At 40.3% G+C, this 13,799-nt stretch overlaps 1 protein-coding gene across 1 annotated transcript; it reads right to left on the bottom strand.

Moving 5' to 3' along the window:
- Positions 1 to 1,615: 1,615 nt before the first annotated feature.
- Positions 1,616 to 5,831, bottom strand: dlb (deltaB). Its single transcript, XM_076300934.1, has 7 exons — positions 5,783 to 5,831; positions 5,443 to 5,682; positions 5,276 to 5,333; positions 4,877 to 5,134; positions 3,501 to 3,862; positions 2,895 to 3,111; positions 1,616 to 2,691 (listed from the first exon to the last, which is right to left on the bottom strand). Exons 1-7 carry the CDS (start codon positions 5,825 to 5,827, stop codon positions 1,985 to 1,987), a joined length of 1,887 nt encoding a protein of 628 aa, XP_076157049.1. The 5' UTR covers positions 5,828 to 5,831; the 3' UTR covers positions 1,616 to 1,984.
- Between the last annotated feature and the right edge of the window lie 7,968 nt (positions 5,832 to 13,799).

Genomic DNA, 13,799 nt, shown 5'->3' with positions numbered 1-13,799 from the left:
TGGTTATCAGAAGTTTTCCTGAGCCCATAGTATGATTTTCTTTACAGATAAAGGTCTGGTTTTAATGCAGTGCTATCTGAGGTCCAAAAGACCATGGCGATCCAATTTTTTTCAGCCCTGTTGTTTTAAAGGTTCCTCTGGATTCTCTTAATATTTTAATGATGTTATGTACTGTAGATGACGGAATCCTCAAATCCTTCACAATTTATAACATTATTACAACATTATACTTATATTGTTTCATCATTTGCCCACACAGGTTTACACAGAATTATGAATACCTTCACATCTTTACTTCAGAGAGACACAGTCTCTCTGGGATACTCTCTTTTTCATCCCGTTCATGGTTCGAGTTCACCTAATTAGTTGTGAAATGTTCCACCTTTTGTTGTCTTTTATCATTACACAAATTTTCCAGCCTTTTGTTGCCCCCATCCCAACATTTTTGAGATGTGTTGCTGACATCAAATTCAAAATGTGCTTATATTTTCCTTGAAATAGGCAAATGTTGTCTTCAAACTATTCTCAATTACATATAGGGTTGAAATGATTTATAAATCATAGCATTATTCTTTTATTCACATTTTACAAAGCGTCCAAAAGTTTTCGGAATTTGGGTTGTATTATCTTGTAGCCTAAACAAAATACTATCTCAATTATTTAATGAGACTGGCTTCTCAGTACAGCCAATCTGCATTAACAACTCAGTAAATAGAATTTCCATGTAGCAAGGTTTCCTTGGTTACATCTTTGCCAGTGAATAGTAACAAAGCGCAGGCCAGACAACATTAATTTGATGGGATACAGGCCCATCAGCTGTAGCAGCCTTGTTAAATGTGCTGTATTTTTACAGCCGCCTCCTATAGGAGATAATTTAAGTCTGCCACGAGGGACCTGAGTACATGTATAAATAATTCAATAAATAAACACATTTATATAAATAAATAATGATGCACAAGTTCGAAGTGTCGTGTGACACACCAAGGAGGGAAAAGTAGAGGGGAGGCCATCATGGAGATTGTTCCCACAGTTCAAAGACTAGTCTTTGTTGATGGCAGAATAAAAAGGAATATATGGTTGGGTAGGCATCAATTGACTTTCAAAAAATGGCCAATTAAACAACCTGCTCACATTAAGCATATCACACCAGGGCTGCTAAGGAGTGAGAGTTTCACATCTATGGCAAGCAATAAAAAAGGCCACACCATCATATACAGTGTTTTTTTTTAAGGTAGATGAGCTAGTGGGGTCAGATTTTATAAACGCACACCCACAACAATGATTCACACACCCACAACAATGATTCGATATGATGGTCACTTCAATAGACATGTACAAATGGCAAAACATAAGAATAAATTAACAGAAATCTGTACACAAAACAACTGTACCAAATTTATCTTTGGGCAAACATAAACAATGACTTTTAAAAGCAAGTGATTTGAAAATAAATGTAATGAATAAATCATATGAAATAAATCTAAATTAATAAATAAATAATCCCCAGGGCTCTCTTAAAAATAGAAAAATACTTTTAGTTTCAGTATGATGAAAATATTTGTGTTTACATTATTCATTCATTTACTAAGACAAAAAGGTAGGTCACGTAAGATCATCAACTTCACAACTTTTATACTTTGAAATTGTGAAAAAGGTCCAAGGCAATTAAACATCTTAAATAATGCCAGTTTCATACAGAAATTGGCTGGTGATCATTATAGATGTTTGGGCAAGTCCAAGTCTTACTTGATTGGAATCAGAGTAGTGCTATAGAGACAAAGCCCAGATAAGTGTCAGATCAAGCTACACCTGGTTGGTGAAGTTCAGAAAAATATGTATTCTAATGTTTGTCAACTTGGTGTCGTGTCTGCATGCTAGTCATAATGCAGTCCTGATCTGTAAGCAAGCATGTGTATAAAGCATGCCTTGCTTGTCCTTCGTGTGTTTGTGTCTGTATGGATGCATGCTAAGAATTCTAGAATTCTCATCTTAGTCCCATTCCAACAGCTGAACTGCTCCATATGAATTCAGGGCCTCCTCTGTCTGTCATGCCAGGGCACAAGGAGAGGCTGAGTCGGCCATCATTGTTGCTGATCTTCCCATGGCTGTTCCTGCCTCCAATGTGACTAAGGTAGTCACCCCTCTCATCTGGATAGCTTGAGCCAAAGTTGCTGACGTTTTCTGGCTCCAGATCGTTGAAGACTGAGTCGCAAAGCTGCTGCCTCTTTATCTGCTTCACCCTCTTCCGTCGGTGCAAAATCACAGCGCAGACAGCAAGGCCAAAGGCCATCATGCCCAGGATGACTGAAGTGGCCAGGGCAGCTGGGGAGAGTCCAGAGGATGAGGGACTTCGCCAGTAGGCCCTCTCAAAGCTTGGTCGCACAGGGAACTCGCAGCTTGGACCCATGAAACCAGGGGGACACTGGCAGACAGGGCCACTAAAGTGAGTGTAACATGTGCCTCCATTCTGGCACTGATGCACCAGGCAGGCGTCAGCACGGACGCTGCAGTTCTTGCCAGAGTAACCCAGTGTGCATCTACATACATAATCATTGACACCATCGATGCATGTGCCAGCATTTTGGCAGGGAGCTTGGGCACAGTCATCCACATTGATGTTACAGTCGGGTCCAGTGAAGCCTGGGCGGCACCGGCAGAGGACACTCTGACCCAAATCCACACAGTCACCCCCTGGAGGAAGGTAAAGACACAATAAATACACATTTGCCATAGTAAAATAACTAGAAAGGCCATCTATAAAGGCAAATTCACAATTACAGAATTATTTAGAAAAATTAATTGAACCATTAATTAGTTAGAATTAATTAGTTGAACCAAAAATTCACAAATACAACATTCAGTCATAAAGACAATATTTTACTTTACAAACTCACCATTAGCACAAGGCTTGTGGCTGCAACGATCAAGTCTCTTCTCACAGTTAGAGCCGGTGTAGCCTGGGAGGCACCGGCAATTATAGCCTCCTGTCAGCTTTTCTATACAGGTGCCACCATTAAAGCAAGGGTCATCGGCGCAGGTCATGGCAATGATCTCACAGTTTTTACCATAGAAGCCCTGGGGGCAGGTGCACGAGTAGTCATTCTCCAGATCCTACATGGGGAAAAAAACATTTGTTGTTATACTGTTGCATGAACATTTCATGAATATTCGTAATCATAGAGTTCAACATCATCTCTAAGGCGGGGATCATATTGGCCAGCGGCAATATGCAATGCTCAGACCATAATAAGTTCTATCTCGTTCCTATAGTAACACAAACGGTTTGCCTTAACTGACAATTGAATATGCTCGCGTTGCAGTTTGAAAGTTGAACCAAGTTCAACGCTAGTGTTACGCCAGCGTTGCCACCGTTCCGCTGCCGAACCATAGAGAACAATAGGAAACCTGCCGCTTGCCGCTGGTCAATGTGATCCCTGCCTAAGTTGTGGCTGTAATGTTATGAGGGTTAAGAATAAATTAGGTTAAAGAACTTGACGCACGTTACAGCTGCCTCCATTCTTGCATGGGTTGCAGTCACACTCGTTGATCTCGAGTTCACAGTTGGTGCCACCAAACCCTGGCCGGCACGTGCACGTGTAACTGCCCTGGCCGGTGTTGGTGCAGGTGGCCCCGTTGGCGCACGGCTTGTGGTTCGTGCAGTAGTTGAGGTCCTGGTTGCAGAACAGGCCTCCCCAGCCTTCCTTGCAGATGCACTGCCAGGGCTGGGAGCAGGTTCCATGGAGGCAGCCTGGGTAGCGGACGCACTCAGTGCAGTGGGGCCCCTGCCACCCCAAGCGGCACTTGCACTCCCCAGGGGACTCACAGTAGCCGTGTGCCTCGCTGCAGTCCGAGGAGCAGATGGCTGTGGTGGAGAGGGGTGGGGATGGGGGGGGGGGGGGGGTGACAAATAGCAGAGGAGAGCTGGGGTTACAAAGGGAATTCCAATATTTCTGTCTCGCTCACTCACACACACACTTCTCCCCGCCATACCCCCTGCCTCCGCAGATCAATAGCTGCGTTAAGTGTGCGAGCAGCAGCTGGTGAGCCCACAGAGGTAACTAATGCAGGCCTTTGTCTGCAGCCTCCGCCTCTACTCCAACATGTGTCTCTTAGGACTGATGTCTGCTCCTTCTATTGTCCCTCCCAGACAAAGGGAACTGGGTGAGGAGGAAGGCAGTTGAGACTCACACACGCGCATGCACACACACACACACACACACACACACACATGCACACACGCATACACACACACACACACACATACACATAAGCACACATATAAAGAGAGAGAGAAAGATGTCCTATGTTTCATGGAAATACTTCTAATGTTTGTCATAAACATTCCATATTTATATTTGTATGTCTGAATGGTGTATTTGATCATGTTAATGATAACATGTCAAAATAACTGAAGAAAAGCAAGTCACAGACAACACACACACACACACACACACACACACACACACACACACACACCACACACACACACATACATATAACAAAAATGCCTTGGAATTCTCGAATGTAGGCTACTTAAATCCTTTGGAATTAATACTACACTTGAAACATTGTTGGTCAACCCATTTCAGCTGAATGTCTCTCATTAACTATGCAAGCATTGTTCTGTCAAGTCAGTTATCAGGAGCCTTATAAAATCAGCTTGCTTTATTACTCAGTTCATGGACATTTGTCTGAAAAGCCCTGGTCCTCCAGAAAACATGAGTGTTGTTACTTACTTGAAATACAATCAGACGTAAGTAGGCTTAACAATTGCAAGTGGATACAGACGACAACACACATACGCGCGCGCGCGCGCGCGCCCACACACACACACACACACACACACACACACACACACACACACACACAAACTTACGCTCAGAGCAGTACTGGCCTTTCCATCCTTCCAAACAGTCCCTGGATCCGTTTTCATCACACGTATAATGGCCTAAAGTATCATCACGAGGTCTGCAATAATCAGAGCAATCTTCGCCGTGGTAGTTTTCATCACAGGAAACGTGGTAGGAATATCGCATCTCACTCTGCTCTCCATAGTGAATATCTTGAGACCAACTCTCGCCGATTGCTAATCTCCTTCTTGTGGCTAAACGGCTGATAAGATTATTCTGATTTTCTGTTAAAAAGATGAAAGAAGAAATGCAAATGAAGCACTGTGAATCGAACTTTAAAAACGCAATGCGCTTCTTACTTTGTAATAAAAGAAAGCCTACAAGGAACTCAACAACGAATATCCCACAATGAACTATAGCCCTACCTGTGTGGTCTGTAGTAGATTCGGCGTTCCATGCTTCAATTATGAGAGAAAATGTTCCCTGGATGAAAGAAGATGAATACAGTCAACACAGGGTATACTTTATCGTTTGTGTAGGCTACTGTTAGTAAAACTGGGTGCCCCGTTTAAAGAAACAAAATGACATTTACCGGCCACTTGAAATGGAAAGGTACTCGTATGGGCACACTGTTCGCGATTGAGCTCTGATCAGCATGTAGAATATTTGTTTGTCCTGTTCCAAACGTGCACGGTGGTTCAGCAGATATAACATCCTCGGCATGTTTCAAGCAAATTCGGAAAAAGATATTACATTCCCTTGACCGTCTACAATAACGTCGTGTTGTGGTGAATGAATGGATTTTCAGCTCAAACAGCCCGGATGATGTTACCTGTAAAGTTCAGAGATAGATCAGTGGATGTATCAAACATTAAGGTCTCGTGAAATCTTCCATATTGTAGCCTAAACTATGAAAATGGACTTTTACTTACAATCTGAACCAGCGATACAGCCAAAAGACATCTGAGATAATCCATTCTGTAGGCTAAGCCCCGTCCTGCAAATTGAAAACTGGGGACAAAGTATCTGATGGTTCCGGGGAACTGATATTTTATATTACTGATACATACGTAGAACCTAAAGCAACGATTTAAAAAAAAAGAAATCCCCAAAATTGTAGTGGCGTCGGCCACTTCGGTATAAATAAAAGATTAACGGGGAAAGTGTACTCGTGCTCACTACGTCTTCACCTCTGTGCGCCGGTCTGGAGGCTGGTTAAATACGGCAGATGCAGTGCATCTGGCCATGCGTCGGTGGGCGGGACAGCGACAGGTGGAGGGGCCATATGGAGCACATTCTTGACATTAAGCATCATGTTCTTTGTTGTCCATCTCAAGCTATTGAACAAGCCTACACACGCACGCGCCCCCACAGCAGGCACACACGCGCACACACACACATACACACACACATACACACACACATACACACCATAGCATAAATATAGCATATTTGTTCATCACTTAGGATAAGTCAGAATAGAATGATTAAGTCAACTGTAGGCTATGTCTGTTGTAGTTCTGCCTCCAGTATGATTTCTGGAATTATTATTATTATTATTACTAATAATAATAGATCTCTTTTGAGGACTATAAATGGTTTCCTTACAGTGGTTCAGGTCTTGACTTTGCGCAAAAATGCATCAGCTAAATATTTTGTCAACTTTAGTTGTGTGAGCTATTTTTTGTTGGACAGTTATCAACTCCAACTGTCATATTTAGATAATAAACAAATGTAAAACAAACATACTAGTGAACTTTCTTTTACCTATTACTTTTGTTGGCAGTGTAAGCCTTTTTGCACAAAAGTTAACTGGCCACCTTCTAACTAGCTTATAAATCTATTGCAGGGCATCTAACGTAGATGTTTTGTTATGGCAAATGTCCCTTTATCTTGCTTCATATACGTCTTGCTACTTTAGTTTGACTGTGGACTGTGGGGGGTTGTTGTTGCTGAGTCAGGGAAATCATGGTTATCTGCTTTGTTCAGCCCAAGGCCAACAGCTGTATGATAATTCATACACATGGTAAGCTATTGTCTGCCTGAAACTGACTTTTACGTATCACTTATATAAAACAGAGAAAATCAGACTGTGAAATAAAAAATTTTTTATCTGGTCTAACATTTGACAGTGCAAAACCTTTGTTGATCTTCAGACTCCTGTGCTATAAACACGAGAGAGAGAGACACACACTCACGCACACCCACCTACCCACACACACACACACGCACACACACGCACACACTCAGACACACACACACACACTCAGACACACAGTTGTCTGTGTGTGTTCAGGGCAACATGTGGTGTGTGGAAGCTGCAGGCTCGCGTCTTTCATGTAGGCTATTGTTATTGTAATCACTGAAGTGTGCCACCAGAGTCCGAGGGCTCCACCCCACCCCACCCCACCCTCCGATCGAAGCACAATTGTTATGTAGAAAGGGATCCTTCCCCATGTGTTTTTGTATATAGAGATATGCATCCTCACTACATGGTTTGTTGATGGCAATGTTCTGGTAGAGATTCTCTTGCAATTCATCAGATGTCTATGTCCACAGACTTGTTTTCTTTTTTCCTCTCTTGGTCTGTCTTGTCTCTAAGTGTACCATACCATTTTTGTTGTGACTTTACTCATTCTTGAGTAAATTCTTGGGTTTTTTTTTTTCCTTTGGAGAAAACTTTCATCTTTTTCTTTATAGTGAGTGACAGTGTCCTATAGGTATGTATTGATCTGTGGCCATACTGGGCTGGCAGATGGACAGTATTTCTGATTTGTCACAGAGAGCCGTGAGGTCCCTGTGGGGGTGACCGTGCATATTGCAGGGCATGGGAACCAGTGACCACCTTCATTATGCATCAGTCTGCGAGGCTTATGTGTGCAGCAGCACACACCCCCACACACAGATGCACGCACGCACGCTTATGACTTACTATTCAAAAGAGACAATAACAAAGATTTCACACAAACCGGAAAACCAGACAAAGTGATCTGGCAAAATTACAAGCTAATTGGAGTAGGTTTATAGGAACTAAAACAATAGCGATGTCAGCAGAGGTGTTTGTTGTTTTAACACATGTATAGAATCTTTTCATTTGTCCCTGCACTATCAATTGAAGAAAGAGTAGCAAAATATTACAACTCACAGGAGACATAAAATTCCACAACTTCATAAACCAAGATGGGTAAAAATGCACTGAGAAAGTGACATCCTTCATTAAAAGAAGTGCTTCTTTTCATTATTTTCAACTGCATGCTTTTGTCCTTCTCTTTGTCCAGTGTTTTCCCCTCACAGTGCTCCGGCCTGTGCTCACAGATTGCGCAGTGGGACTGATGAGGGTGCTTACAGCAATAAAACACACAAAGAGGCAGCAGACAAAGCATTGTTGGTGGATCCCCATTGATGTACAAAATAGTTGTTCCTAGCTGACCTGCTATTCTGTCATTATATGATTGCATTTTTACACTCTACATTCATTTTCATTCATCCAGATTTACAACCTATATATTCATTTTGAAAACAGTATGGTGTTGACCCAGCAGAGAATAAGTGATTAGGTTAGAATGGTTATGAGAAAGTTTTGTGAGCCATGTTATTTCGATTACTTCTGTTAGTGTAAGAAAATGTAAACATTCTTGTGTATTTCAGTGGGGGCAGACAGATTTCGCTACTTTCCACCAGATGCATATCCTTGCTCTTGGAGAGAACAGCTGCCATCTAATCTGATCATGCACAGCTAATAACGCTTTCCTGTGGCATGTCATGGGCTAGGCAGGACGAGGGATGTGAGGTGGGGGAAGGAGGGTCCTCTTGGGAGCAGCAGTCCAGACTGGGAGAAGGGCTGACACTCGGTATGAATGGACCCAGGATAGGGGGACGGGGTTAGAGGTGAGATAGTCCCTGAGGGCTAACTCCCCCTGGATGAACAGCCTGTGATACAAACCTGGGTGTGCCTGTTGGCAGCTGAAAGCAACAACACAGTCATTGTACCAGTGGAGACTTGCTTACACCACAAAGACTATATGGGGAATATTTTTACTACAACAAACATTTAGAAAGCCATTCCCTCTATACTTACAATTGTGTTGATGTCAACAGCACTGGCCAGCCCTCTGTTGCCAGATAATACCTTTAAAGCTTCTTGGAAATTTACAAGAGACAACATAGCTACAATACACTGTTGGGGTTGAAGTTTTGTACCATCATAAAGCTACTATTAGTTGAAGGAAATATAATAATATTATATTGGATTCAGAATGGTTGATTCAAAGATTCTATACAGTGAAATGAAGGATAATGGGACTAATGGAACACTGGTACTTTTGTGTCACATAATAATAATAATATACGTTTATTTTATATAGCACCTTTCTCAAACCCAAGGTCGCTTTACACAGTAGAAGGGAAAACACAAAAAACAAATAAACAAAAACAATACAACAAAGACCAGCTATGTGTATAGAGCTATGTGTTGGGTGTGGAGGAGAAGTGATCATTAAACAATAAAGTGGACCTGAAACACAATCACCCACATCTGGGTTTTGATAGGTTGATTTTCTTTCTGTAAGAGAAAAACAACCAACAATATAGAATTAACAAAAATGATTACTATGTAAGACACACACTCATGGTCATATTTGGTAACAAAAACCTCACACCTAGCTCAATTCCTAAAGCGTGCAAACCCTTGATTGGATTGTAAACATTGAATGTTGCTGCATTGCTATGTACGTTACAACCGAGAATAGACGATATCCCATATCCCCTTATATGAGTCTCTTTAAAAGAAGAGCCTGTTAGAGCATGGAAGTGGTGACATTGCATTGTCCATAAAGATAACTCAAAAGTCATTGATCACGAGCGGCAGTCCACTCCACTTCAGTTATAGTGAAACAAAGAAGCACACTCATTATTGCTTCTCACAAAGAAACAACTCATTATTTGCCAATATTACATATCCTTGGAAGAGACTGAGCTTTAAACTTACTGCATGCATTACCAAGGACGATGTATGGTTTTATAATGGAACGATCAGTGTTTAAAAATGGCATCATAATTTTCAACTTTTGTGTAACTTCTCAAATGTTGGGGAAAATGGACATTGTACTGTATATTTTGAACTAATTAATAATTATACAAAAGCAAATTATATATGAAACGCATGGGTTTCATTGGGTCTCAACGATGTGAAAGACATCTTTAAAATGATACTTAAAGTGTATTTTCACAATGGTGCAATGATGATCATTTTGTACAACTTTATGAAACAAAGAAGTGGATATTTGTTTTCTGACCATCCAGCAAGACAGCAATTCCAGATAAAAAACTGCTGAGGGAGATTATCAAACAATCAGAGATATTTAGATTCAGAACAGTCAGAGATTCTCCAAATATTGCCCAGACAGTGTGTGGACTTGTGAATGGAGCTACTTAGCTTATTTATCTTGGAGCAAGACTAGCAAAACGTATGCAAAATGCAAATAGTATGCACAATCTTTGTCAGCAATTTGCTACAACCTGGCACAAGACATCTATTTATGTTTTTTGTGCACTGTCCCTGTTCAAATAAATATATCATAATTCATAACCTAGAAATTATTCAACAGGCGAAGTCAAAGATCACCTCTTCTTTTGGCTCATCTGACCACCTCTAAGTGCAGTGCAGATTCTCTAAAATATGTCTCTGTCCGAGTTAAATATCCTGCTGACCAATTAAACTAATTCAGATATTCCACGAACAGACACGGGTGGCCTCTTGCGTGTGAATAACACAGGGTTAGTTCTAGCTTTAGCTGCAAATGGAACGGTTGAATTCCTTTTCCACAAAGATACAAAGAGTTAGCTGAGTTAGCTTTGATAGGAAAATGATACAGAGGAATTCAACCATCAAACAAATGTACAGATGCAGTATGGAAAATGTGAGAGTTTCAACAATGTAACAGTACCCTGCTGAAAAAGGTCATCATAAACTTCACCCATATGGTGAGAAACAACCGTCAGTCTGCTGAGAATCTGCCAGGCCACTGCTCTAGTAGTTTTTATCTGTACATGGTGGCTCGATGGTGTTTTATGCCCTCAACGTCGTCTTATAGGCAGCGCTGCCACCGCTGACTTAAGGCACCTAATCCTAAACCTAACCCCAACCCTAACCCTAACCTTAACCCATGCCTAACCCTAGTGCCTTCCAGGCAGCGCTGCCTTGAAGACAACGTTGAGGGCATAAAATACCAAGAAACATGGTAGATGAGACGGCTGTCAGGACTATAAGCCTATTTTCATATATTAATGTTATGTTGATGATACATCTTTAAAAAATCTAATTTCTACATCAGTGATATCACATTAACTGTGCTGACTGAAACATGATACAAGATACAGACCAATACCTGCCACCAAACACCATCAAGGAGAAAAATAATTGATAATTGAATTGATATAGTTGTGTACTTTGCCAGGCAGCTAACCCTTCAAATCTAAACACCTGTAAACCTATATTTGTTTTTTCTTTCAAATTAATGCAATGTTTTACAACAAGGACCACAAATACACTATTAAATAAATATTAAATAAAACATCACAGAGCTAAGAATAAACAACACAATTTGTAAATACAGATTTGTGGTTTTAATTTGCTCCTAATGTCATTGTTTTTTTTTTTTAGATCCTTTGAAAACAGTTTAAATACAACATTTGTTTGTGCATTGGCTGCAATTTTCATGTTGAAAGACAATGCCTAAAGGCAAACTACTTCAGAAAGAGACATAGAGGTCAGAAAAACATGGCAAGATGATCTTGGCATAGTGAAATGAGACAAGACTGTCAATTTGACCCCCTATAACCCCCTATAACCATGCAAACATTTTCCTTGTACAAGCAGTTTCTAAAAAGTTGGGACACTGTGTAGTAGCAGAATGTAACAGATTTCCAAATCTTCTTTTTATTTATTTTTATTTTTTATTTTTTTAATTATAAGTCAACACGTCATTAGCAACCCGTCACAACAATGTCAGACGGGCATTTTGACCATTGTGTTGCTTCACCTCTTCTTTCAACAACTGTCTGTCTGTCACGTTTGGATACCAGTTGCTGGACCAGTTGTTGGAGTTTTCAGAATGAAATGTCCCATTCTTGCCTGATATAGCTGCTTGACAGTCTGGGGTCTTTCTAATTGTACTTTTGTGTAATTGTGTTATTGTATGTTCCATGATGCACCAACACTGAATGCAGTTTGATGCTGTTTTCCTCAAATATTCTACGTCTCCCCTGAAAAAGACGTTGTCTGGATGAAAGCATATTTTGCGCAAAACTTGTATATAATTCAGCATTAATTGTGCATGTGCAAGCTGCTCATGCCATATACTGTAGGCACGAATCCACCCACATACGCTGGCTTTTCAACTGCACTAATAACAAGTTGGATGGTGCCTCTTCTCTTTAGCCCAGGCAGACCCGAAATCCATCATTTCCAAAAAGAATGACACATTTTGATGGGTCTAACTGTCTAACAAGACCGTTTTCCACTTTGCCTCAGTCCATCATGACTCTCATCCTGTACTCTCATGTTTTTTAAATTGTCCTAAAATTGTTGAGAATTGCTCTAAAACTTAAACTGTTTACCATGTTGTTAGTCGCTTTGGCTAAAAAAGCATCAGCCCAATGTAATGTAATGTAATGTAATTTAATGTAATGTAATGTAAAAGATGAGAGAGAGAGTGGAGGGCAGAAACAAAAGGTTTGTTGTTGCATCATTCACCCAACAGATGGCAATACAGAGACCTATCTAGAGTGAATGTCTGAATTCTGCTATCTTTGTATGTTGATCAGGCTGATACAACCAAAATACAACTCAAAACAGACTCATCAGACAGACCAGTATTATGCTGGATAATGGCAAGAAATTATTTTCCTCCTATACTCTTAAAATATTATGCAAATAAATTGTCTCCCACCATGTTATTTTCTTTTTTACCTTTTTGGATTGTTTTACCTTATTTTTACTGAAACATAAACTGTTTCTGACATATGATTGTATTGTTGAGGCTGTATGATCTTTCTTTCACAACTTTGTCTTAAGCCTGAAGTGCGTATTCTGTCTTTGTTTAGCCTACTTCTGCTTGCGTGCCAGCTTGACGACTCAACGATATTAAAATAATTATACTGATATTCCATTTCTTTAATCAATGTTATCGTCCACAATTCCAATCCAATACAGCAAATTGTTTCTCACAGTAGTCAAACTGTCCATTCTGTGTGTTTGCACTCGCACTCAAACAAAAATCTGGTGTTTGTACAGTCCTGGGGCACGTTTCCCAAAACCATAGTTGCTAACCTGTAAACAATTTCAGCCAGTCACAGAAAGTATATGTAATTTCATTGGTCGTTGAGCTCCAAAACCAGCAACCTTTTGTCACAATAAAAGAGTGAGGTTTAGGTTAAAAGGTAAAAAAAAACATGGGCATGACAGGCAAACCTAACAGAAATAATTCAAGCTGTTGATGGCATTGGAAAATAATTAATAAACTTTATGACCATTGATAGGGCACATTTGTAGAAAAATCATACACTTTTTCGATTATGTCTTATATACTGTATATGATTTGACAAAGCTTCTTCTATATACACTTGACACTTAGTTATACACAATTATCAGAAAATATGTATAGAAAATATACACTTGGATAATGACAGATAATCTTAAGTGAATCTGAGCTGTGAGGAGGACTAAATTAATACTGTCAAAAAATAAATGTAATCAACTGATCAGATGTCAACAACTTAAATAAAAGTAAACATACAGTTTATCACACTCTGTAATACACTTTACCACTCATACAGAATGGTTACATGCCGCGTCCTGGTCCAGGTTTGTGTTTCCTGCAACACCTCTTCCTTCTTGAGCAGACCAGCCGAACGCTCTCAGCTTTCTTATATAAACAGTACCTCCAGCGG

The sequence above is a fragment of the Alosa pseudoharengus genome, unplaced genomic scaffold, assembly GCF_046254945.1.
Source record: "Alosa pseudoharengus isolate Yale_2024_CS ecotype anadromous, Long Island Sound unplaced genomic scaffold, YU_APseudo_1.1 YU_APseudo_1.1_scf_23, whole genome shotgun sequence".
Taxonomy (NCBI): Eukaryota; Metazoa; Chordata; class Actinopteri; order Clupeiformes; family Clupeidae; genus Alosa; species Alosa pseudoharengus.
The sequence above is the reverse complement of the archived record's forward strand: the minus strand, read 5'-3'. Positions and strand labels throughout refer to the sequence as shown.